At 45.1% G+C, this 23,477-nt stretch overlaps 1 protein-coding gene across 1 annotated transcript in view; it reads left to right on the top strand.

Moving 5' to 3' along the window:
• ANKDD1A (ankyrin repeat and death domain containing 1A) overlaps positions 1-21,825 on the top strand; it is a 36,408-nt gene extending 14,583 nt beyond the window's left edge. Inside the window, exons 7-16 of the mRNA XM_042988630.1 lie at positions 232-330; positions 4,975-5,073; positions 5,465-5,563; positions 7,566-7,664; positions 14,204-14,302; positions 15,331-15,429; positions 16,461-16,556; positions 16,657-16,667; positions 19,007-19,185; positions 21,318-21,825. Coding sequence (XP_042844564.1) covers positions 232-330; positions 4,975-5,073; positions 5,465-5,563; positions 7,566-7,664; positions 14,204-14,302; positions 15,331-15,429; positions 16,461-16,556; positions 16,657-16,667; positions 19,007-19,185; positions 21,318-21,550 — 1,113 coding nt within the window. The 3' untranslated portion in view covers positions 21,551-21,825. The remainder of the gene's footprint in view (positions 1-231; positions 331-4,974; positions 5,074-5,464; positions 5,564-7,565; positions 7,665-14,203; positions 14,303-15,330; positions 15,430-16,460; positions 16,557-16,656; positions 16,668-19,006; positions 19,186-21,317) is intronic.
• Positions 21,826-23,477: the final 1,652 nt, after the last annotated feature.

Raw genomic sequence — 23,477 nt, 5'->3', positions numbered from 1 at the left:
ATGCGGCAGGGAGCCACAGAAGGATTTCAGTGGGGGAGGAACCCCACCCAGTGGGATCTTGTTGGAGAGTTCAGTCTGAGCTTTCCAGGGAAAGCATGTAGGGTAAGGGGAGGGGAGAGCTTCTGGGTCAGGAGAGGCCCTCCGCAAGCCCAAAGTAGTTGGCTAGGTGGGCAGGGTGGGCGTGCCCACTGCAGGGTGCAGAAGGGCCACTTTCTTCCCCTCCCCCGTCAGCTGGGAAGGACAGCGTTTCACAGGGCTGCTGAGCATGGGCAGCTAGACGCTCTGGACTTCCTTGTGGGCTCTGGCTGCGAGCACAGTGTGAAAGACAAGGTACTGTAACTGGGTCCCAGGGGAGGGAGGTGACCAGTGTGGCACTGGCGGCTTACCTGTGCTGCCTTCTTCTTCTTCGTCTTCTTCTTCTTCTTTTTCTTTTAAAAGCTTATTTATTTATTTTGAGAGAGAGCGCAAGAGATCACGCATGCGAATGCATGCAAGCTGGGGAGGGGCAGAGAGAGAGGGAGAGAGACAATCCCAAGCAGGCCCCGCACTGTTGACACGGGGCTTGAACCCATGAGCCATGAGATCATGACCTGAGCTGAAATCAAGAGTTAGATGCTTAACTGACTGAGCCACCTAGGCGTCTCTTACCTGCACCTACTTCTGACTCCAGTGTGCTGGAGGGGCAGGCAGCTTAAGGATCAGAGAGTGTCTGATGTTCACCCGGCAGCCATTTCTTGAGCACATGCTATGGGTCCTCCCTGTGCTGCTGGTGAGAAGCACAGATATCCAAGAGTCATAGTTGTTTTTTTTTTTTCTTAATTTTTTTATATTTATTTTTGAGAGAGAGAGCGAGCGAGCAGGGGAGGGGCAGAGAGAGAGGGAGACACAGAATCAGAAGCAGGCTCCAGGCTTCACACTGTCAGCACAGAGCCTGACACGGGGCTCGAACCCACGAACCATGAGATCATGACCTGAGCTGAAGTCAGACGCTTAACCAACTGAGCCACCCAGGCGTCCCCCTAAGACATAGTTTTTCACTCAAGGAACCTGATGCCACAGCCCTAGTGGAAACCTGTGATCAGAGTGGGGAGCCAGGATGGCACATCTTTTGGCTGGTGGTGCTGCCTGGAGTGGTTTTGAGCAGCACTGTGATGCCCCTGAGGATGTCTATTGTTGGGGGTGAGGGGAAGAGTTAGGGGGTGGTGGTGGCCCCATACCTGCTGGTTATTTACTTTCTTTGTGATTTAGTCATCTACTATGGTTATGGCAAAAATAGAATGAGAGCCAGAAGAGGGAGTGATTCGTTCAGGGTGGAGAGTTTATTAGCAGGATTTCACCAATCTGAGAAGAGGGGAGGGCTGGGGATTGAAGAGGTGACCCTGCAAATGACTCCTATCAGGGGCCATTGTGAATCATTAGGCAAGTATGTTGCAGCAAATCCTAAACAATGCTTCCAACAAAGGGACAGACTTCATTATTTTTTTATTAAAAAAATTTTTTTTAAGTTTATTTATTTTGAGAGAGAAATAGAGCACAAGCAGGGGAGGGGCAGAGAGAGAGGGAGAGAGAGAGAATCCTAAGCAAGCTTCATGCTGTTAGGCTTAGGAGTGGGACTTGAACACATAAATTGTGAGATCATGACCTGAGCTGAAACCCAGAGTCGAAAGCTTAACTGACTGAGCCACCTAGGCACCCTGGGACCGACTTCATTATTAATCTTCTGATTAATGTGCTTGGCCAGCATAAAGGAGTTCTGTTTATAAGTTAGTGACAGAGAGCTCATAGATAAATTCACCACAGGGTCTTAGAACTGGAAGTGTTCTTCATTAAGGGCCAATTCAACATTCTCATTTTATAGATGTGGAAACTAAGGTCCAGAGAGGGGGATGCTTTAGCCAAGGTCACACAGCAAAGACAGAGGTTCATCTGGGTTTGGAATTAGTAACCTAATGTCCAGCCCTGGGCTGCTGCCTCTCTTCAAACTGCCTCACGAGGCACTAAGCCCTTGGGGTCTGCACTGAATCCAGCTGTCCACACTCATCCTTTTGGTCCTGAGAATCAGATCAGGCTGATTTCCTTCATTCTGGAAACATGGGCTGAGCAGGTCACGCTCTGGACTAGGCTGTGGGCCAGGAACTGGGAGTACAGAGAGGAGTAAAGGACTGCGCCTGCCAGGACCCATCTACCCAGGAGGCAAAAACATGATTGTACTCAGGGTGCCAGGAAGGCTGGAGCACCAAAACCGGAAACCAAGCAAAGCCCAGCTTTGATGAGCTTACCCAGAATCTTGCAATCAGAAATTCTAGAAAGAAGATTTTAAAATTGCATGCCCCTGTTATGTTTTGTATTTTCAGGTGAAAAGTGTTTTTATTTTGAATTTCTTTGAGGGAGGAGGCATAGTAAGCTTCTCTAGGCTCTGGGCCACTGAATGTCTGACTCCTGCTAGGACCCCACGGCCTGCTAAGGTAGACCTCTGAGAACCCCGCCCTCCCCCCCCCTCCTCCAGCAGCAACACAGGGCACACCACAGGCCTTGTGATGATAAGGAAGCTTTGAGAGCCTGAGAGAGTGATTAGTTCCACTGGGAACAAGGAGGAGTTACTGACAAGGCCTCCCAGAGGTGGACAGGCTGGGCATCCTCACAGGAGGAGAGAAGACGGCAGGCACTGGGCCCAAGGCCATGGCCTCCTTCTGCCTAGCTCCCCTGCCTCTGAGCACCCCAGCCCTGCTCAGATAGAGAGCTGAGTGCTCTGTTAGGGGGTCTGTGCCACCTGCACCCTCAAAGAGCATGATGTGGATATTTATAACCCAGAAGGAGGACAAAACTCTGCCCCTGTCTCCATAGTCCTGCTACCTGGGGCGTGTGTTGGCCCCCCACGGCTCACCGCTTCCTTTGTGTCTCTTTGAACACAGGCTTCACAGCGTGGCCACCTTCCCACAGCCTGGTCCTTGCTTGCAGCAGCCAGGCAGCTGTGTGCACATCTGCAGAGAAGGTGAGAAAGGAGTGAACAAAGCTGTCCAGGGGATATTTCATTGTTGTTGAGAGGATGTTTTAAACTTAACTTTTATTTATTAACACAAAATGGTAATGATCATAGAAGAAATTTAAATGTTTCATCTTGCAGCCCAGAAGGTAGTTATAGTTGTTTTATGTATGTATGGACTTACCTTGAGGGGAGGTATGTCTGTATCTGTTTAAAGTACCCCTTTGGCATTGGAATATGTTCACACCCTCATTGGGCCCTTAAGAGTTCCGTGCCTTGGGGCACCGGGGTGTCTCTGTTGGTTAAGCGTTGACTTCAGCTTAGGTCATGATCTCATGGTTTGTGAGTTTGAGCCCCCTGTTGGGCTCTGTGCTGATACCTCAGATCCTGGAGCCTACTTCGGATTCTGTGTCCCTCTCTCTCTGCCCCTCTTGGCTCACAATCTGTCACTCTCTCTCTCAAAAATAAATAAAATTTTAAAAAAGTTTTTTCAAAAAGAGTTCTGTGCCTGATGTGAATATCTTGATTCCTTCCTCAGGAAGGTGCTGAGGTAGACCAGGGCTGAGGAAAAGACCTTGAGCTAGAAGCCCCCATGACTGGTAGAGCTAGATATGTCCCAGAGCCCTTGTGGGTATGATGAATGGCTAAAGCTGGATTAGCTCTTCTCATGCCTTTGTGGGTTCCCTCAGGGGCCACTGCTCTGGTCTTCCATCTGTGGTTCTTCCTTAGGGACATACTTCTTCTCTGGCTGGTCCCTTTCAGCTCTTCTCCTTTTTGCTTGGGCCCCTTTACCATCCACTTGCCCTCCACAGAAAGATCCTTTTAAGGACAACCCCACCAGGGGCACATGGGTGGCTCAGTTGGTTAAGCGTCTGAGTCTGGCTCAGATCATGATCTCACAGTTTGTGGGTTCAAGACCCACGTTGGGCTCTGTGCTGACGGCCTGGAGCCTGCTTCGGATTCTGTGTCTCTCTCTTTCTGTCTCTCTGTCCCTCCCCTATTCCCCCCCTTCACTTGCTCTCTTTCTCTCAAAAATAAATAAACGTTTTTTAAAAAATGTAAAAAAAAGGACAACCCCACCTGACTACCCTTGACAGGAGCCAATTGTGATACAAAGAAGTTGGGGAGCCTTTGCCCCACCCAGTGGCACCACCTCTCTTGGCTCTGTTGCTGTCACCTTTAGACTTCTCAAGTGTGAGACAACTACCAGCCCTGTGGCTCTCAAGTTCCAGGAGACACATGCCAGTCTCTCCATCATAGTATTTACTCATTGAACAACTATTTTATTGAATGTCTGGCACATGCCCCAGGCCCCAAACATTGAAGAACAAAGTAGACAGAAATCCCTGCCCTTGAGGCATTTATGTCCTAGCAGGAAGAGTCAGACAATAAACAATAAGCAAAGTATATAAGCAAATTATAGAGTGTGTTAGGTTATCAGTGCTATGGGGGAAGAGGGAAAGAAGAGCAGAGCAGGATCAGGGGATCAGGAGGACACGGGGTGGAAGTTGCGGTTTTAAATAGTGTGGTCAGTGTGGCCACACTATTCGGTGAGAAGCTACCATCTTGAACTAGGCCATGTGGCTGGCTGCCTGGGCACAGCCTGAGCGCAGAGGAGAGCCTTGGCCTTGAGCAGGGGAGGGGATGGATCTAGGAGGGACTGGCTTTAGAGAGGAGCGTGGAAAGGTTTTTTGTTTTTTTTTCCCCCCAAGTAATGTACCTGCCTTGACATGTAATAGGAAAAACCAGGACCTGGCCCTTGTAAGTGCCCCTGGTTGTAGTTTGAGGCACACTTCTCAGGGGCAGGAGATACTGGCCCAGTGTTCAGGGCTGCAGTTTGTTATACACTTGCTCTGTGACCCTAGATAAGTCACTTCCCCTCTTTGGAACTCAGCTTCCATATCTATAAAATGAGGGTGGTTCCAGCAGGTCCCTGGGGCCTTCAAGGGTCTATGATTCTACTGGTCCCTCAGGAGCCCTTCTGCCTGCAGGAGGGGAACACAGCCCTTCACCTGGCTGCTAGCCGCGGCCACCTGACTGTGTTGCAGCGACTCGTGGACATCAGGCTGGACCTGGAGGAGCAGAATGTGGTGAGTCACCACCCAGAAGATGCAGAGATGCGTGATGCTTGCTCACTCTCTGCTTTCAGGGAACCCCAGCCTGTGGTGTAGCCTGATTTTCCCCTGCTAGAGACTTTCTGTAGTAAAAGGGAATAGACAGAGGGCAGGGGGTGAGGCAGCTTGGAGGGTGAGAACATGAGCAGGGGTGTGGGGGCGGGAGTGCATATATCACATGCTCCTCAAGGTGAGAAAATCAGGTATGGGGCTCAGGGAACCACAAATAACCCAGGTTATTGTCCTGAGTAGCATGGTGGTGGAGAGCTTCAATAGCCCTGGAGCCATGGTGCCAGGGGGGCCTTCTCATCTCAGGGTCTGGCCTCAGCCTCCCTGCCATCCTCATACTTCTCCCTGTGTATTTCAGGAAGGTCTGACTGCCCTACATGCAGCGGTTGAAGGCAGCCACCCTGACTGTGTGCAGCTGCTCCTTGAGGCTGGGAGCAGCGTGAACGCCCTCACCCAGGTAGTCAGGCCTCCCCAGGACTAATGTCTTCCCTTGGCTACTGAGCTCGCCCTAACCCTAATTGTGTGGGAATAGAGGCCCTGAGGGCAGGCCCAGGGTGTGGTCTTGGCTTCTCCACTACTGAGCACTGTGACAGTGGGCAAGTTACTTAAATTCTCTGAGCCTCATTTCCCAAAATGGAGATGCTATGTAGTTACTTTTTTTACATTGCTTTTGGGGAGTAAATACCCCTCATGGTGTCTGGGATGTATTAGGAGCTCAACACCTGTTGGTGTCTTCTTATTGCTGGGTATTTGGTAGTTCATGAGTCCCCTTTATAACTATTACTTCAGAAAAATTTCCCCTGTTTTACCTATGAAGAAACTGAAGCTGTAGAGAGATTCAGTGCCTTTGCAGGTCACAAGCTGGTAAGAAGCAAAGCTGAGTCTGAAAAGCCCATTCCCCTGACTCCAGAGCTCATGGCCTGGAAAGTTTGCCCTGTCTGTGAAGGGGCCACACCAGCCCTCAGAGCTGGAGCCTGGGAGAGGCCTCCTCTCTCTCACTACTGTATTCCTTAAGTCAGCTGTTGGAAATTCTCCTCTGTGCCCTGGAAAGGGAGGTTGTAGCCTTTCTTTAGGTAGGAAGTTGGTGTTTTTGTTTTGTTTTGTTTTTGCTTTTTGTTTTTAGATCAATGACCAATAATCTTTCTTGGCTGATTGAATGGCTTCAGGATCTGGAATTCTCTATTTGTTCTAAATTTCAATCAGAAGGCGATAATACTAATAAATAAAAATAATAGCAAAAATAGTTAAAAAGCAGAGGAATTAAAATATGCTAAAAATGTTTAACACAGAAGAAGGCAGTCAAGGAGAAACAGAAGAGCAAAAAAGACAGGAGACATATAGAAAATAAATAGAAAAATGGCAAATGTAAATTTAATAATGATATCAGTGTTAAAGTCCCCTGAATGTGAATAATGCTTAAAAGTCACAAAACACTTAATTTGCAGAACTTCCCTAGCAGGTAGCACCCTCTGCCCCAGGGTGTCGGGATGACACCACGGCCCACCCAGAGGGGGAAAGCACCTGCCCCAGGGCACCCAACTATGTCCTTCCATCGGCCCGACATTGCTCTTTGGTCAGCAGCCCTTTCTCTGTGCCCAGCACAGTGCTCAGTACTGAGAGGGGGCAAAAGAAATGAAATGTCAAGGCTATCTCCCCAGCAGTAGCAGCATAGGAGTTGAGAGACTGGGGAGGTGGTGTCCAGCTGGCGGTCATTGGCAGGGCTGGAGCTGCCCATTGCACTGGGCCTCGTGCTCCAGCCTTGGCTTGAGGTTTCTGGCAGAAGGCACATTCTATTTGGACACTCCCACCCCTTTCAGGCTCTCTGAGAAGGGGGCTGACCCAAAGCGATTACATTTCCCATTGGGAGGTGGACTGGTTCCCACTCACCCTTGTGCACTCAGCTCAGATAGGACTTTGGGAGGACGACCAGCTCGTCCCACTTTGCCCCGTACTGGCCTGGTTTTGAAAGTGAAAGTCCTGGGGAACAGTCTGGGCAGTCTGCAACAGTTGGCTACCTAGAAGGGTCTGCCTGGAGGAGTGGAGGGGTATTTCACGTGAGCTCGTCGTTTGGCCAGGGGTGTGCTCTGATTGAAGAAGAGCACTTAGAAAGCCCATCAAGGTGAAGCCCTCGCACTGGCTCTGCCAGGCTCCTGCCTGGGCACGTTGAGACCCACTCCAGCAGGTGTGCACCAGGTGGGGTTTACTCTGTACTGGCAAATCTTATTTGTTCCCCTCTTTGATGTACATTCTCAAGTTTGTGAAAGGAGGCACGGAAAAGCTCAGACCACAGTGAGCTCCTCTTACCAGTCACCAGGCCTAGGCAAGGCATTGATTTCTCCAGCTTCAGGGTTTAATGGGGTAATAGTCCCGGGGTTGTGAGACATAAATGGAATAATGGATCCCAAAGCCCCACTGTGAGGGGCTTTCAGGACATTGCACTGATGCCTGTTTCCCTCTAGAAAAAGCAAAGCTGCCTCCACTACGCAGCCCTTGGTGGCTCTGAGGATGTGGCCCGGGCTCTCATCCATGCAGGAGGCCACACCAACATAGCTGATCATGTAAGTGTGGGGGCTTGGGTTGAGGGGGGTCCCCACTGCAAAGTCTTCATGACCTCACTGGTGAAGCACAGCAGGCAGAGATGGGCACTTTAGGTCCTTGGGGTTGGGATGGGGGCCAGGACTGGGGGATCTGGCCACATGAGGGTGGGCCAGATAAGCTTCTAGCTAGAACAGGGTTAGCAACCAAGTTGCATTTCCTCCCAAGTGAATTATCTGCTTGTGTTCTCCACTCATTTATCCATTGGGACCTAGTGATGATCTTTCATATTACAAATCTAGCCTCTTGGTTGTTCATTTTGTCCTGTTATATTGTGTGGTATACTCACAGGTGACAGTATATCCTGTGGTTAAGACACGGACTTTGTCAGATAACCTGGCTTGGAGGCCTAGCCCTGCCATGCACTGAACGACCTTGGGCAAGTTGCTTTGACCTCCCTGGGCCTTTGTTTCTTTATCTATAGGCACTCTTATTATTCCCATTATGTAAATGAGGAACTATCTGTTGTTTAGATTAGAAAGAGGTCATATTGTAGCTGAAATAAACACTATATTTAAAATTACTGTAAAAGCAGTATAACACAATTCTTTGGAATATAGAGATCCCTAATCCCAGCACCCTAGTAAAGCAATGACTTTTCCTTATTCCCTACCAGTTTTCCTCATATGTGTGGTAACTAGGCTAAGGCAGAATTCTGGAAAGGGTGATGCTTATTTGTTTTTACCCATAAAGACATCAGAAGTTTGATTCCAGTCCAGTGGAGATTATGCAGCTCAGGTATCAAAGGTTACGAGTTTTTCTAGCAACCTTTTTAATGCCAGATGTAGTTCAGTGACCACATCACACTTAACGGTACCTCAACTGTTTGGTATTTAAGTCGTTTCTAACTTTGCCAGGATAAATGATGATTTTATGAACATTTTTTTTTTTTTGAGAGAGAGAGAGGGTGCAAGTGAATGAGGGTGGAGAGAGAGAGAATCCCATGAGGGGCAGAGAGAGAGATAGAGAGAAGTGGGGCTCACCCAAAGCGGAGCTTGAGCTCACCGAAAGCAGAACTCAGTATCTTCTAGTTATGATTTGATTTTTTATGTTTAACTCTTTAATTCTCCTAAAATGTATTTTTGTATATGGTGTGATATATTATTCAATAGATTTCCCCTCCAATTTTTTAATACTTCTATGTCAAGTGAATTTATTAAATAATTATAACATTTCTTAGTGCTTTTTCCTTCTTTCCTTTATCACATACTTGCAGTTTGATATATGATGGGCTTTATATCTGGGCAAGTGATTCTCTTTCGGTAAGTTGTATATCTAATCTTGAGCTGGTACCATATTATTTTAATTATTATTGCCTTATAATTTATTTTAAAGGCATATAAAGTTAGTCTCCTTTAATTATCCTTGTCTCTTAGTATAATCTTTTATCCTTTTGTATTCTCAAATGTTTTTTTTTTCCCCAGCTGAAATTTAAAGTATTTTTTCAATTAAAAAATTCAACTTAAGGATACAAAATCAATGTACAGAAATCTGTTGCATTCCTGTATACTCATAATGAAACAGCAGGGTGAAATTAAGAAAAAAAATCCCATATCACATCAGTAAGAGAAAGTATAGAAACCATATGATCATTTCAATAGACGCAGAAAAGCATTTGACAAAGTATACATCCATTCATGATAAAAACCCTCTGCAAAGTAGGTCTAGCGGGAACATATATCAACATAATAAAAGGCTTTATATGAAAAACCCACAGCCCATGGTGAAAAACTGAGAGTTTTCCACTAAGGTCAGGAATAAGACAAGGATATCCATTCTCACCACTTTTATTCAACTTAGCACTGGAAGTCCTAGCCCTAGCAATTAGACAACATAAAGAAATAAAAGGCATCCACATTGGTCAGGAAGAAGTAAAACCTTCATTATTTGCAGATGACGTGATACTACATATAGAAAACCCAAAAGATTCCATCAAAAAACTACTAGAGTTGATAAATGAATTCAGTAAAGTCACAGGATATAAAATCAATGTACAGAAATCTGTTGCTTTCCTATACACTAATAATGAAACCGCAGAAAGTGAAACTAAGAAAATAATCCCATCTGCAATTGCACTAAAAACAATAAAATATCTAGGAACAAACTTAACCAAAGAGATAAAAGACCTACACTCTGAAAGCTATAAAACACTGATGAAAGAAATTCCAGACAATGCAAAGAAATGGAAAGATATTCTATGCTCATGGGTTGGAAGAACAAATATTGTTAAGATGTCCATATTACCCAAAGCAATGTACAGATTTAATGGAATCCCTATCAAAATACCAACAGCATTTTTCACAGAACTAGAACAAAAAATCCCCAAAATTGTATGACACCCAAAAGACCCTGAATAGCCAAAGGAATCTTAAAAAAGGAAAACAAAACGGGCGGTATCAAGTTGTATTTCAAAGCTGTAGTAATTAAAACAGTATAGTACTGGCATAAAAACAAACACAAAGATCAATAGAATAGAAAGGAAAACCCAGAAATGAACCGACAATGTCATGGTCAATTAGTTTTTGACAAAGGAGCAATGAACATAAAATGGGAAAAAGTCTCTTCAACAAATGGTGTGGGGAAAGCTGGACAGTCACATGCAAAAGAATGAAACTGGACCCCTTTCTTTCACCGTACACAAAAATAAGCTCAAAATGGATTAAAGAACTAAATGTGACACGTGGAACCATAAAAATCCTTGAAGAGAGCACAGACAGTAATTTCTCTGACATCAACCATAGCAACTTTTTTCTACTTAGGTGTCCTGGCACAAAGGAAACAAAAGCAAAAGTAAACTATTGGGACTACATCAAAATAAAAAGTTTCTACACAGTGAAGGAAACAGTCAACAAAACTAAGAAGGAACCTACAGAATGGGAGAAGATATTTGTAAATGACATATCTGATAAAGGGTTAGTATCCAAAATATATAAAGAACTGATACAACTCAACACCCCCCAAAATAAATAATCCAATTAAAAAACAGGCAGAAGAAACGAACAGACATTTCTCCAAAGATGACATATGGATGGACAACAGACATATGAAAAGATGTTCAACATCACTCATTGTCAGGGAAATGCAAATCAAAACTACAATGAGAGATCACCTCACACCAATCAGAATGGTTAAAATCAAAAACATAAGAAATAAGTGTTGGTGAGGGTATGGGCAAAAAGGAACCCTCATGCCCTGTTGGTGGGCATGCACACTGTGCAGCCACTGTGAAGAACAGCATGGAGGTTCCTCAGAGCCTACTGATGATGACATTTGGTCTGATGAATGGAGGCACCATGATTTATTAACCTCCTCAACTGTGGTAGAGCATCAGGTTTACTTGCTAATGCAGGTAGCATAGTTTTGTGCATATGACCTCTTTGGGGGCAAGATTCTCAGAAATAGGGAATTTGAGGTCAAATATTGTGAGCATCTTTCTAGCTCTTGATATGTAAGCCGAACCCTTCCTAGAAGTGTTGTGCCAATCTGCAGAATCACTAGCAGTGTCCAGGCTGCTTGTTTCTTAGTCCTCTCACCCGAAGTGTGTATTAGCTTTTTCGTTTTCTCCCAATTAAAAAAGACCCCAGGAGTGCCTGGCTGGCTCAGTCAGAAAGAGCATGGGACCCTTGATCTTGGAGCCATGAGTTCAAGCCCCACGTTGGGTGTAGAGATTACTTTAAAAAATGAACACCTGGGGGGCGCCTGGGTGGCTCAGTCGGTTAAGCGTCCAACTTCAGCTCAGGTCACGATCTCACGGTCTGTGGGTTCGAGCCCCGCGTCGGGCTCTGGGCTGATGGCTCGGAGCCTGGAGCCTGCTTCTGATTCTGTGTCTCCCTCTCTCTCTGCCCCTGCCCCGTTCATGCTCTGTCTCTCTCGGTCTCAAAAATGAATAAAACGTTAAAAAAATAAAAAAAAAAAAATGAACACCTGGGTGACTCAGTCCGTTACTCAGTGTCTGACTCTTGATTTCATCTTAGGACATCATCTCACAGTTCATAGGTTCAAGCCCCACATTGGGCTCTGCACTGATGGTGCAGAGACTTCTTGGGATTCTCTCTCCCCACTGCTCTCAAAAATAAACAAATAAATAAATAAACTTAAAAAATTAAGATCTTAAAAAAAAAAAGAACACAGGACCTTGTGAGGAAACTGTTGTGTATCTTGACTATGTAGTGGATACATGAACATACACATGTGATAAAATGGTGTAGAACTAAACATACATGTACAAATGACTACAAGTGAAGCTGGGGGATCTGAATAAGATGGTGGTTGTTGTCAGAGTCATTATCCTGCTTGGGATATTACTAGGGTTTTGTAAGATATTACCATTGGGGGAAAGTGGGTGAAGGATACACCAGAACTCTCTGTATTATTTCTTAATTGCATGTGACTCTATAATTATTTCAAAATAAAAATGGAAAGTTCTGCCCCGTTAAAAAAATTTAAAAGTCTCTGGAAGGACACACATAAAAGCAGAGATTTAGGTTACCGATGGGGTTTAGGAGTAGGGGGTATGAGCAGGTGTGTGAATGCAGGTAGAAGAAAGCTTTTCACTAGATACCTGTGTACTTTTTGGTTCTTTTGGTTTTTATAAATAAAATGTAAAACAACTAAAAGCCATATTTGCTCTCTTTCCACTCCCCTTTCTGACCACATTCCCCCAGATGGGTTTCCAGGACGACCAAGGCTATATCCAGTGTATTTGGTTGTTTTATCTCCATGGCCTTCTGCTTCCTGGAAAGCCCAGACTTGTAGTTCTGGACAGATTTCCAGGCTCACCTGAGTCGTGCATTTGAGCCAGTTTCTAGTCTTTGCCCGTTCACTGTCACAGCAGACCTTTTTGGGGCCTGATTTTTATTTCTATTATCTGGCAATGATCTGAGGCCATTGTTGAAGTTGAAATTCTTATGGTAGTTTTTACCTGTGTTCAAATTTTTTTTCTAGATGTGTTTCAAAATAATTTTTGGTATTTATTGAAATTTGAGTTTGGGATTACGTTAAGCTTATAAATAATATAAAATAGTCATCTTTGTAATATGTTTTTTTATACATTTTTTTCAATGTTTACTTTTGAGAGACAGAGCGTGAGCAGCGGAGGGGCATAGAGAGAAGGAGAGACAGAAGCCGAGGCAAGCTTTAGGTCTGAGCTGTCAGCACAGAGCCTGATGCAGGGCTCGAACTCACAAACCATGAGATCATGACCTGAGCCTAAGTCAGATGTTTAACTGACTGAGCCACCCAGGAGCCTCTCTAATATATTTTCACTAGGAGCATGAAGTCTTGCCATTTCTTTATGTCTTCTTTTATATCCTTCAGTGATGTTATATAGCTTTTAGTTTGCCTTTGATATGTCCATTTCCAATTATACTCTACATAAATACTTGATATTTTTTGACTGTTGTGAATATTTTTTTTAATTATGCCATTTCTTGTAGCATTCAATATAGGAATGCTCTATGACTTTTAATTTTACTAGAGTTTTTTTTTTTTTTAGGGGGTAATAGCTGTTTTAAACCTGTCTAGATGTACAATCACATTGCCTACAAATAATTGTATAGTTTAAATATTCTTTTCCAATATCAATAAACCTTTTTTTTTTTTAATTTGCTGGCCTAAACTAATAGACATTGGTAGTGGACATTTTTGGGGGGTGTGTCTATGTGTGTGTGTGTGTGTGTGTACTCTGTTCTGTAATCTTTTTACACTTAAAATGTGAGCCTGTTTTTCCACCATCAGTTTTTTGGCTTGGTACTCTTCCACTATGTGTCTGTCACTATATCACCTCGAGGGAAGGATGCTATTGCAGTATCTCTACTTTGCCATGTGGTCAGGCATCAGAGGGGACGACTGATGAAGGAGTCTTCCAGCCTTGAGTGAGGCCTTGGATGTGTGTTGCCTTGGAGTGAGATCTCTGTTCTGGTCCTGGCTGGCTCCCTCGTTCCTTCCTTCCACACATAAACAGTAATCAGGCACCTACCTGAGTATTGAAGGGAGAAACTCCAATAACACAAGGTTCCTATTAGCTGTTGGGCAAGTCACTTATGTCTTGTGAACCTCAGTGTTCTTGTCTATAAGTTGAAAACACTAGTAACACCATTCCTATATATACTTCCTAGGTTCGTGTGTGGATTCAATAAGATATTAGAGAACTTTAAGTGTTGTTGCTACAAGGGACCTCAGCAAACATTACTTGCTAGGTGAAGAGGAGCAGAGAAGGGAAATGACTTGCCCACAGTTCCACAGTGAGTTTCTGGCATAGCAAGGTCTCAAACTTGGGTCTTCAAGCTCCCACCCACCTTGAGGATCAGTTTTGGGCTCCAGGGATTCAGCCTTTGGGGTTATAGATTCCTCAAGCCACCCATGTCCTCTGAGGAGCAAGAAGGGACAAACCTAGAACCACTATATCTATATACCCCTCCCTACTTCGATTCCCCCAGCACCAGGCTGTGCTGGACAGTCCTGGGAGGGACCGTTCAATTGATTCATGTGTTTTCTCCCCCAGCAGGGAGCCTCTCCTATGCACCTCGCTGTGAGGCACAACTTCCCCGCCTTGGTCCAGCTTCTCATTGACGCAGGCAGTGACCTGGATGCCACTGACAATGTAAGTGGTTGCAGAAACCATCTGGGCACCCTCCCAGGTGGGCAGGGCTTGGCTGTAATCTCCTAGCATGGCCTAGAGTTGAGGAATTAATTTTTTGAGCTTGTAAAAAGCTGTCTAATATTTGTTGAAGAGAACATCATTTTATGACCCACTCTATTTTGAACATTTTGGTGGTTTTCAAGCTGTTGCCATGGTCTATATAACACTGTAGTAAACATCTTCCTGTGTTCAACCATTTCCTTTTATTGATTCTATTTTCCTTTGAGAAAATTCCCAGGACAGGGGTGACTGGGGCAGTCTTGTGTAACAAGAAGCTTCTGAGTCCTGAAGTTGTGCTCAGTCAGGCACCCTTTTAATTCCCCATCCCCACAACTGTCCCCCTGACCATCTAGTAGTCCTCAGTGCCAGCACGTACAGCCACTCGTGGTGGAAAGCAGCTTTGCAGGATATATCATGTACCTTCAAAATTGTCAGTATTTGCACTTCAGCGAATTGAGCCTCAAGAAATACATTAAAAGCTCATGCACAAAGATATCGATTGCAGCATTGCTTATCAATCTTCAACATCAATCTTGCCCAAATATTTAATAAGAGAGAAGTGGTCAGGTAGATTATGGTTATAGACGTAGACTACTATGGAGCTGTTAAAAACATTGTTTATAATATGTGGAAATGTTATGTTAGGTAGAAAAATGGATGAAAAATGTATATATGGGATGATCTCATATAAAACCAGTAAACCAAAAGCATTCTGCATTAAAGACTAGAAGAAATGTATTAGGATCATTACAGAGGTTGACTTAGCCAGCAAGTGGTATTTTTTCCTTTGTTCTTTCTGCTTTTTGTTTTTACCAAGTTTTCTCTGATATTAGGCTTATGACTAAACCCAGCTTACCCTCTCCCATAACTTCTTAGAAAAACTTTTTAAGGCCCAGGTAAGAGTGTACTCACCTTGAAACTGTCCTGGCTTTGAGTCTTGGTCCACTCATACATGCTTTTGTACTCCCCTGTCCCTTTGGCTTCTCCAGAGGCAGCAGACGCCCCTCCACCTTGCTGCTGAGCACGCCTGGCAGGACATAGCAGAGATGCTCCTCGTCACTGGGGTTAACTTAAACCTGAGAGATAAGGTACCTCTCCTCCCAACCAGCCTCCCTTTCAAGCTTTCATGGCTCCCTCTTTGCCAGAGACCCTATTACAAATGCCTCCTGGTCTCAGACTATTCAAGGCTTCCCATCCTTTATATACTAGCTCAAAAGCAGCCTCCTCCGGGAAGTCTTCCTGCCCCTCCGTCACTTTCCCCTTCCTCCTCTGAGGTCCCTTAGGACTTGGCCTGCCCTTCTCCTGGTCTAGAATTGTGATGTGGTCACCTTCTGTTTCATGGCTCCTCAGATTTTGAGCTCCTTGAGTCGCCTGGTGGGGAGGGGGAGAGGGAGTAGAGGAGCAGGGTCCCACAGCCCCCTAAATATAGGACAGGGGTGGGGAAGCTACCTGGCTCTTTGTGCCTCTGGGCTGACTACTTCCTCAGGTGCTGAAGGTTCCAGACCAGCTGAAGATTTGGTCTGAGGCCGAGAATGTCACAGGCTCATGAGTGGAAGGGGCTTGCACCTGTGGCCCAGTATGGTGTGGGGAAGAATTGGAGGCAGAAATGGGCCCTGAGGCTGAATCTGGGAGGGGCTCCCTGCTTTGAGCTGGGCCCCAGGGTAGCTGGCCATATGTAAAGAGGAGCTTCCCAGCTCCCTGCAGGTGCCTGGAGAGATTGAGGCCAGCCCTGTGCCAGAGGTCTGGAGCGAAGGGCCTGGGAGCATGAAGTGGGGAGGGCAAATGGACCTAATGAACCCGGTCCCCTTCCCTGGGCTCTGGTTTCATCTGAGAAGTGGGGCAGGTAACCCCTATTTCAGAGGTAATGCTGAGGAGTTGTGTAGGCTGAGTTTCATAAGCTCTAAGACTTTCTAAATTCTAAAGAAACAAGAGGTGGTTACTGGAATTATTATTATTGCCTCGTTCAATCCTTCCCCATGCCCAGAAAACTTTTCTGCTCTCCGGTGTAGACTGCTGGAAACTGCTTTCTTTGGGCAGGAATGTTTGCAGTCGGTACTAGAGGCTACCCCACGCCCCACCTGTAGCAACTTTGGCTTCCATTCTTACTTCTTACTTGCAGCAAGGGAAAACTGCGCTGGCAGTGGCCGCCCGCAGCAACCACATCAGCCTGGTGGACATGATTATAAAAGCTGATCGCCTCTACAAATGGGAGAAGGTACTGAGACCCTGCACTTGGTCTCTCCATGTTGCAAAGGGACTGTGTGGGCTTGGCTCTAGGTGGGGCTGGCTTTGAACCCCAGCCCTGACCAATTCAGGACCACCCTCAGTTTCTGAGGAGGTGATAATCCCTGCCTTACCTAACACCAGGGTTGTTTGTGAGCATCTGGAGATGAGTGAGCACCTAAACCACACTGAAACAAAGCAGACTGAGGTCCATGCCAGTGTGGAGATGTTACTGGACACTGTTACAGCCCCTGGTTGATGGATTCATGTGTGCATGCCGGCATGCATGAATAAAGAGATGGCAAGTTGGTTTTAGCTCACTGCCATCTTCAGGTGATTGGAATTGCTGTTCGGGGTGTTCTATTCAGGCAACTTTCTGAGCCCAGAAGGAAAGTGTGCTGGGATTAATTAGTGATGTCTGCTGAAGAATTGGGGAAGAGTAGCAGGTGTTAAGGCCATGCTTTCCCAGTCCTCGGGAAATGGGGGTGGGGTGGGGGGTTTTTTGACATCTTTGAAAGTTGTTTTTGTATACAGAAAACAATTTTTTGCATTTACTTGGGTTTTAAAAATTAATACTAAATTTATTATGAATTTTAAAACCTAGTTTTCCTTAAACTTTTAAAATCATTTTATAAATCTTTTTTTTAATGTGTATTTGTTTTTTTTAATTTTTTAATGTTTATTTATTTTTGAGACAGAGAGAGACAGAGCATGAACAGGGGAGGAGCAGAGAGAGAGGGAGACACAGAATCTGAAACAGGCTCCAGGCTCTGAGCTGTCAGCACAGAGCCCGACATGGGGCTCGAACTCACGGACCGTGAGATCATGACCTGAGCTGAAGTCGGACGATTAACCGACCGAGCCACCGAGGCGCCCCTAATGTGTATTTGTTTTTGAGAGAGACGGAGACAGAATGAGAGTGGGAAAGGGGCAGAGAGAGAGGGAGACACAGAATCTGAAGCAGGCTCCAGGCTCTGAGCGGTCAGCACAGAGCCCGACGCGGGGCTCGAACTCATGGACCGTGAGATCATGACCTGAGCCGCAGTCGGACGCTCAACAGACTGAGCCCCCCAGGCGCCCCTCATTTTATAAATCTTATTCCATTTATACAGCTACTATATTTTAGGAATTTTAGGAATTTCCACTTTCAAGGAAGCCTTTTGATTAATGTTTGGATCCATGTTTAAACTTAGTTAATTAAACTACCTTAAACATTCTAAACTGAATGAATAATAGATTTTAAAAAGTACTTTGAATGCTTCCTAAATTCTTAAGTTATCCTAGTATATCCAGTAAATTAAACCTATAAATAAAGTGAGTCTCAAATATCTTAAACATTTCAATATTGTTTGCAAACTGAGTAAACTTCTCTTATACCTCTCAAATTAAAAAAAAAAAATCACTATTCCAAAATTAGTTAATAACACATTTCAATAGCAATCATAAGATATTCTCTTTCATGGACATGCTAGATTCTCAAAAACATTATAGTCCCTTTATGTCTAACAGGTTACTCCTCAATGTAACCCCAAAATATTAATACCAAGGGCGTGATTAACTGATTCATCTCTGTGCGTAATTCTAACACCTCAGACTTGAAAAGTTCTCAACGTCAAGGTGGCGGGGTGGTTAGAATCACAGCCTGCCCCCCACTCCCACCCTAAGGCCAGTTCATTCAGAATCTCTGGTGTGGGAACCAAGCATCAGTAGTTCTTAAAGCTCCTGGATGATCCCAATGTACAGATGCAGCTAAGAACACTGCTCTGAGGAACCACCCACATGAGAACCAGTCTCCCTGGTCACCATGTCATAGGTGACTGAACATTGTTGACCAGGATGTAAGATTTGCAGCTGCAGACCCCAGAACTCACCTGAGCTTTTTAACAACCAGAACTCTGTATCCACATCCTTTAGAGGGGCTTACTTAGGCTTTTGTGGGTTTAACCGATGCTATCACATTGTTCTTTTATAACTTCTCATTTTATCACCTGCTTTGCATAGAAAGAATTCTGTAACCCCGCCCTTCACTACTTGTTGAGATTCTGCAAATCAGCTTAAGTACCTGATCCTTGGCTTGACTGGTGTTAGCCACAGCTGCTGAGCCCTTCTGCTGGCACTTGTGCTGTGAGAACACAGAGAAAAGAGAGGAATTGGGAAGGCTTCCTGGAAGAGATGGCATGTAGATGGTCTCTTGATTGTGGTGATGGGGTTGAGGGGCAGGGAGGTGAGAAAAGGAGTTCTGGATGGAGGAACAATGTGAGCAGCTGGGGTTCTAGAGGTCAAAGCAAGGCACAGAGTAAGAAACCAGAAACCCCAGGCCTGTGATGATGCCAGTACCCCATCCAGGCTCCCGAGGGAGAGCCTGGCAGGGATGTCCCCCCGGGTGGCAGCTGCACTTTTGGGATCTGCCCCACAGGATCACGTGTTGTGCAGGGACCCCAGGGATCCCTCTGGGAAGAACTTGACCTTTAAGCAGGACCATCGGCAGGAAACGCAGCAATTCCACTCTGTGCTGTGGCGACTGGCTTCCAGGCATCTGCGGCCTCAAGAGTGGAAGAAGCTTGCGTATTGCTGGGAGTTCACCGAGGCCCACGTCCATGCCATCGAGCAGCAGTGGACAGGTACCACCCGGCCTCTCCCCACCCCAGAGCAACCAGTGGGTGGAAGGGGGGCACTTGTGTGTTCAGTTTTCTGCATTTCTGGGGGAAAAGCCAGTGCAACCTGGCAAAGTTGGATGGCAAGCCACATGTCATCGCCAACATCCCGTGTGCTCCTCCATCCTTCCAGGCCTTTGCTCAGGCTGAGCCCTCTGCCTCTCCCTCTCCCTTGACCTGTGAACTTCACATTCTTTGTGAATGAGCTCATCATTCACACAAACTAAAGGCACTCTCCATAAAAAGTAGAGGACCAGCTCTTGCCACCAGTATTTAACTTCTACTTGAAAATGTTGGCTCTGGTACTAAGGGAGAAAACAGAAACAGAAATAAAGACTGAAAATATTGGAAAGGAAGAGAGATTTACTAACCTCAGGTGCTATAATCCTACACATGAGAAGTCCAGAAGAATCAACTGAAAAACTTAGCATAAAATAATTCAGTGAAATGGCTAAAGATATGATAAAGTATACAAACACCATAGTATTCCTATGTACTATCAGTAAGTGGGGAAAAATATATAGGGGTATTTTTGAAAAGATATTCCATTTACAATAGTGTTTCTAAAAAGAAGTATGAATGGCATATGAGTAAAACAGTAAAAATTAGTTCAACTATTAAAAAAAGACTTGGGTAAGTGGAATGACATTCTGTATTCTTGGCTAGAAAGTGTCAGGTAGACATTGGTTTTTCCCAAACTAGATTAAAAATTTGAATCAGTTTTTTAAAGAGTTTTTTTTAATGTTTATATATTTTATTTTATTTTTAAAACTTTTAAATTAAGTTTATTTATTTATTTTGAAAGAGAGAGCAAGCAGGTTAGGGGCAGAGAGAGAGAGGAGAGAGAGAATCCCAAGCAGGCTCTGCACTGTCAGCACAGAGCCCAATGCGGAGCTCAAACTCATGAAACTATGAGATCATGACCTTAGCCAAAATCAAGAGATGCTTAACCGACTGAGCCACCACCCAGGTGTCCCCAAAATTGATTGTTTTAATCAAATCAAATCAAAATAGAAAGTTTTTGAAACTTGACTAAAGGATTCTAGAGTTCACTTGAGAGAATAAAGAGGGAATATTTAAATGAATATTCTGGGGGGAAAAGTGAAGAAGGTCTAATCCAACCAGACCCAACCTTTTATAAAGCTCCAATAAAGCATAGAGAGATACCCGACATGTTTTCCCAAACATAAAAATATGCACACCAGTTAGTGAAATAGAGCAGGGAGTCCAAAAGTAGCATCTATAATGGATAAGAACTTTCACAGATGATAAAGGAGTACTGGTAAATTATGGGGCTGGGGCGAGGAATAGTGAATAAATGGGTCAAATGAAACAGCTACACCAAGGGCAGCACCATGAGGAAGTGCCTGCTGAATGTGCCAGTGAATGGACTGATTTGGCCCTGATGGCTGTGCCCAAACATGTGTGTCCCCGACTGGGAGAGCAGACCTTGTCACAGAGTTTAGTAACAAGTTAACGCCCTCCTCCGGCACTGAAGAGTGTGGGCAATTATTTTCAAACATGGCTGTACATTGGAATTACCTGGGAAGATGTAACACTGCTTAGCGCCCAGGCTGCACCCAGACCCAAGTAGGTTGGAATCTCTGGGGAGGGTAATGGAACCTAGGTGTCACTGTTTTCTAAGACTTCCCAAGGGTTTCCAATGAGCAGTTACAGCTAAGAATCACTGGTGCAGGGGAGAGAACATGGCCACCTGTGTCTTGCACTATGCTGGTTTTCTCATCTGTAAAATGGGGCCGCTAGCGTGCAAGGCACAGATGAGCAGCCAGAGATGAAGGGAATAGTCATGTGCATCATGGAATCACAACAATAAGTGCCAAATCTTTCTCTCTTCAGAGCAACACCAACAGGATGCATGGTGGATGCTCAGAAGAAAGCCTGGGATTGGGGACGTTCTAGGATACAAAACCTCCACCCTCACCCCATCTGAGGCTGTCTCTTCCCTCCTCTCCCCATCTCTGGGCTGAGCTCCACCGGAGCTTGGAAAAGGGCCTCTTGGCTCTTTCCCACCTGGACATGTGTACTACAGACATCTGCTCAGACTTGGCTCCTTCTCTTTCTCTCCTCATGGTCCTCAGGCATCAAGAGCTACCAGGAGCATGGCCACCGGATGCTGCTTATCTGGCTGCATGGTGTGGCCATAGCCGGTGAGAACCCCAACAAAGCACTGTTCGAGGGCCTCATGGCCATTGGCAGGAGGGACCTGGCTGGTAAGTGTCCTCTGCTCAGGGCAATACTGGGCCCCAGAGTCAGAGCTGCATGGCCCACCTTGGAGTGTGACAGGGCCCCCAAAGTTCTGCCCAGGCCATAATGCTGTGGGGCAGCACCTTCCAGATTGCTGGTCCTAGCCTTGTCTACTGGAATTCAGGCAGAGCCCTAAGCAAACCACAGTACCTCCTGGCCCCCATTTCCCCATCTGTGCCATGAGGGTTTGGGCTCAGATGATGCCTGCAACTTTCACAGCCCCAAAGCCACTGGTGTTATCATCTCTGGCCCTCTGTACTTTGATTTTTGTTTTTGTTTCTAGTTTAAAATAAGGCTGGAACAGCCTATAGACTTCTTTTTTCACAAGTAGTAATATATATAGGCCAGAAGTAGCTTAATATGAGTTGAACCAGTCAGAGCTGGTCAAATAAATAAAATATCTGAGGCCATCACGACCTTTTGAGTCTGTCAATTCCAAAAGCCTGGTTTGAGATTCAGGGCACCCTGTGGAATCATCAGGCAAGCGAGATAAAAGGTTCAGTACTAATCCCTCATTAAAAACAAAATCAGCTCATGATGAAAGAACCTTAAATACTGTAATACACGTCCCTGGCATGGTGCATTATGGGGCTACCACAGGACAGGGTGTTAGGCGGTCACCAATAATAACGAAGGCTAGGTTAGTCACGCGCCAACAGTAAAAACATGGGTAGCATGTTATTGAGAGGAAAAAGGAAAGCCCCCCTTTGTAGTATCTCACAGCTGCTGCAGGCAAAGTGGGAAACAGTCACTTCAGAGTGGAGGAATTAGGGATGACTTTTTCTTTTTCAAAGCGTTCTTAAATATTATTGCTCTATCTTTTTTTTAACACAAACTCTGGCAGGCAATTAAAACATTTTTAAAACCAGCTCTGTGAGGCAGAGCTTAGGCAACATGAAGCAAGAGGATTCTTCTGTCTTGCAGAAAGCATCAGGAAGAAAGCAAATGCTGACCCGGGTACCCCCAGGAGGTGTACAGCCATGTAACTGGAGAGGCCAGACCTTCAGGGGCATGGAGACTCAGAATGGGGGCCCCTGAACAGAAGAGGACCATCATTTAAGGGCTTTTAAAAAATCACTGTTAACAGACCTCCAGCTGCTTGTACTGAAACACCCAGCCCTGCAGGACCAGCAGGCACTGTTTGTAATCTCTTTCACAGGGGTTAGTCCAGGGGCCAATTCAGGTTTTGCAGGTAATCCCTTCCCACAGGTGCAGTCCTTTGCGGCTCTTGGAGCATCACAGCAGTCCCCTGAGATGCAAGGGCCATCTTTTCAGAGAGGACACTGAGGCTCAGAATGGATAAGCAGCTAATCGGCTGTTGAGGTCAGGTGCCAAACCCAGCATTCCTGTCTCCCCAACCTGGCAAAAGGACTCCAACTGTCACTTACAAAACGGACCTCCTTTAACTCATTCACTGGCTTTTAATGAATGCTGTGCTTACAAAAACAGTGTTTCTGTTCACAAGCTTATTTATATGCTTTGACAGTTCTAAGAGGTACACACATTCTTTTTTTCCCATTTTGTTTAGAAATTTAATTTTAAAAATTTATTTTTATTATTTTTTTTTGAGAGAGAGAGAAAGAGAGAGAGAGAGAGTGCATGCATGGGGGAGAGAGAGAGAGAGAGAGAGAGAGAGAGAGAATCCCAAGCAGGTTCCATGCTCGGTGCACAGCCCCACGTGGGGCTCAATCCTACGACTAAGATCATGATCTGAGCTGAAATCAAGAGTTGGATGCTTAACCGACTAAGCCACCCAGGCACCCCTAGAGTTATTTTTAACTTTAAAATTTTATTTTGAAATCGTTTCAGACTTACAAAAACATTGCAGAAACAGTATGAAGAATTTCTGAATATGCTTCACAATACAGCTTCCCCAAATATTACCATCTTATGTAATCACAGTATAATTTTCAAAACCAGGAAATTAACACTGATACCATACTATTAACTCATCTTCAGACCTTATTCCAATTTTGTTAGTTGAACCATTCATG

Source organism: Panthera tigris, chromosome B3, assembly GCF_018350195.1.
Source record: "Panthera tigris isolate Pti1 chromosome B3, P.tigris_Pti1_mat1.1, whole genome shotgun sequence".
NCBI lineage: Eukaryota > Metazoa > Chordata > Mammalia > Carnivora > Felidae > Panthera > Panthera tigris.
Note: the sequence above shows the minus strand (reverse complement) of the source record. Positions and strands in the feature narration are given on the sequence as shown.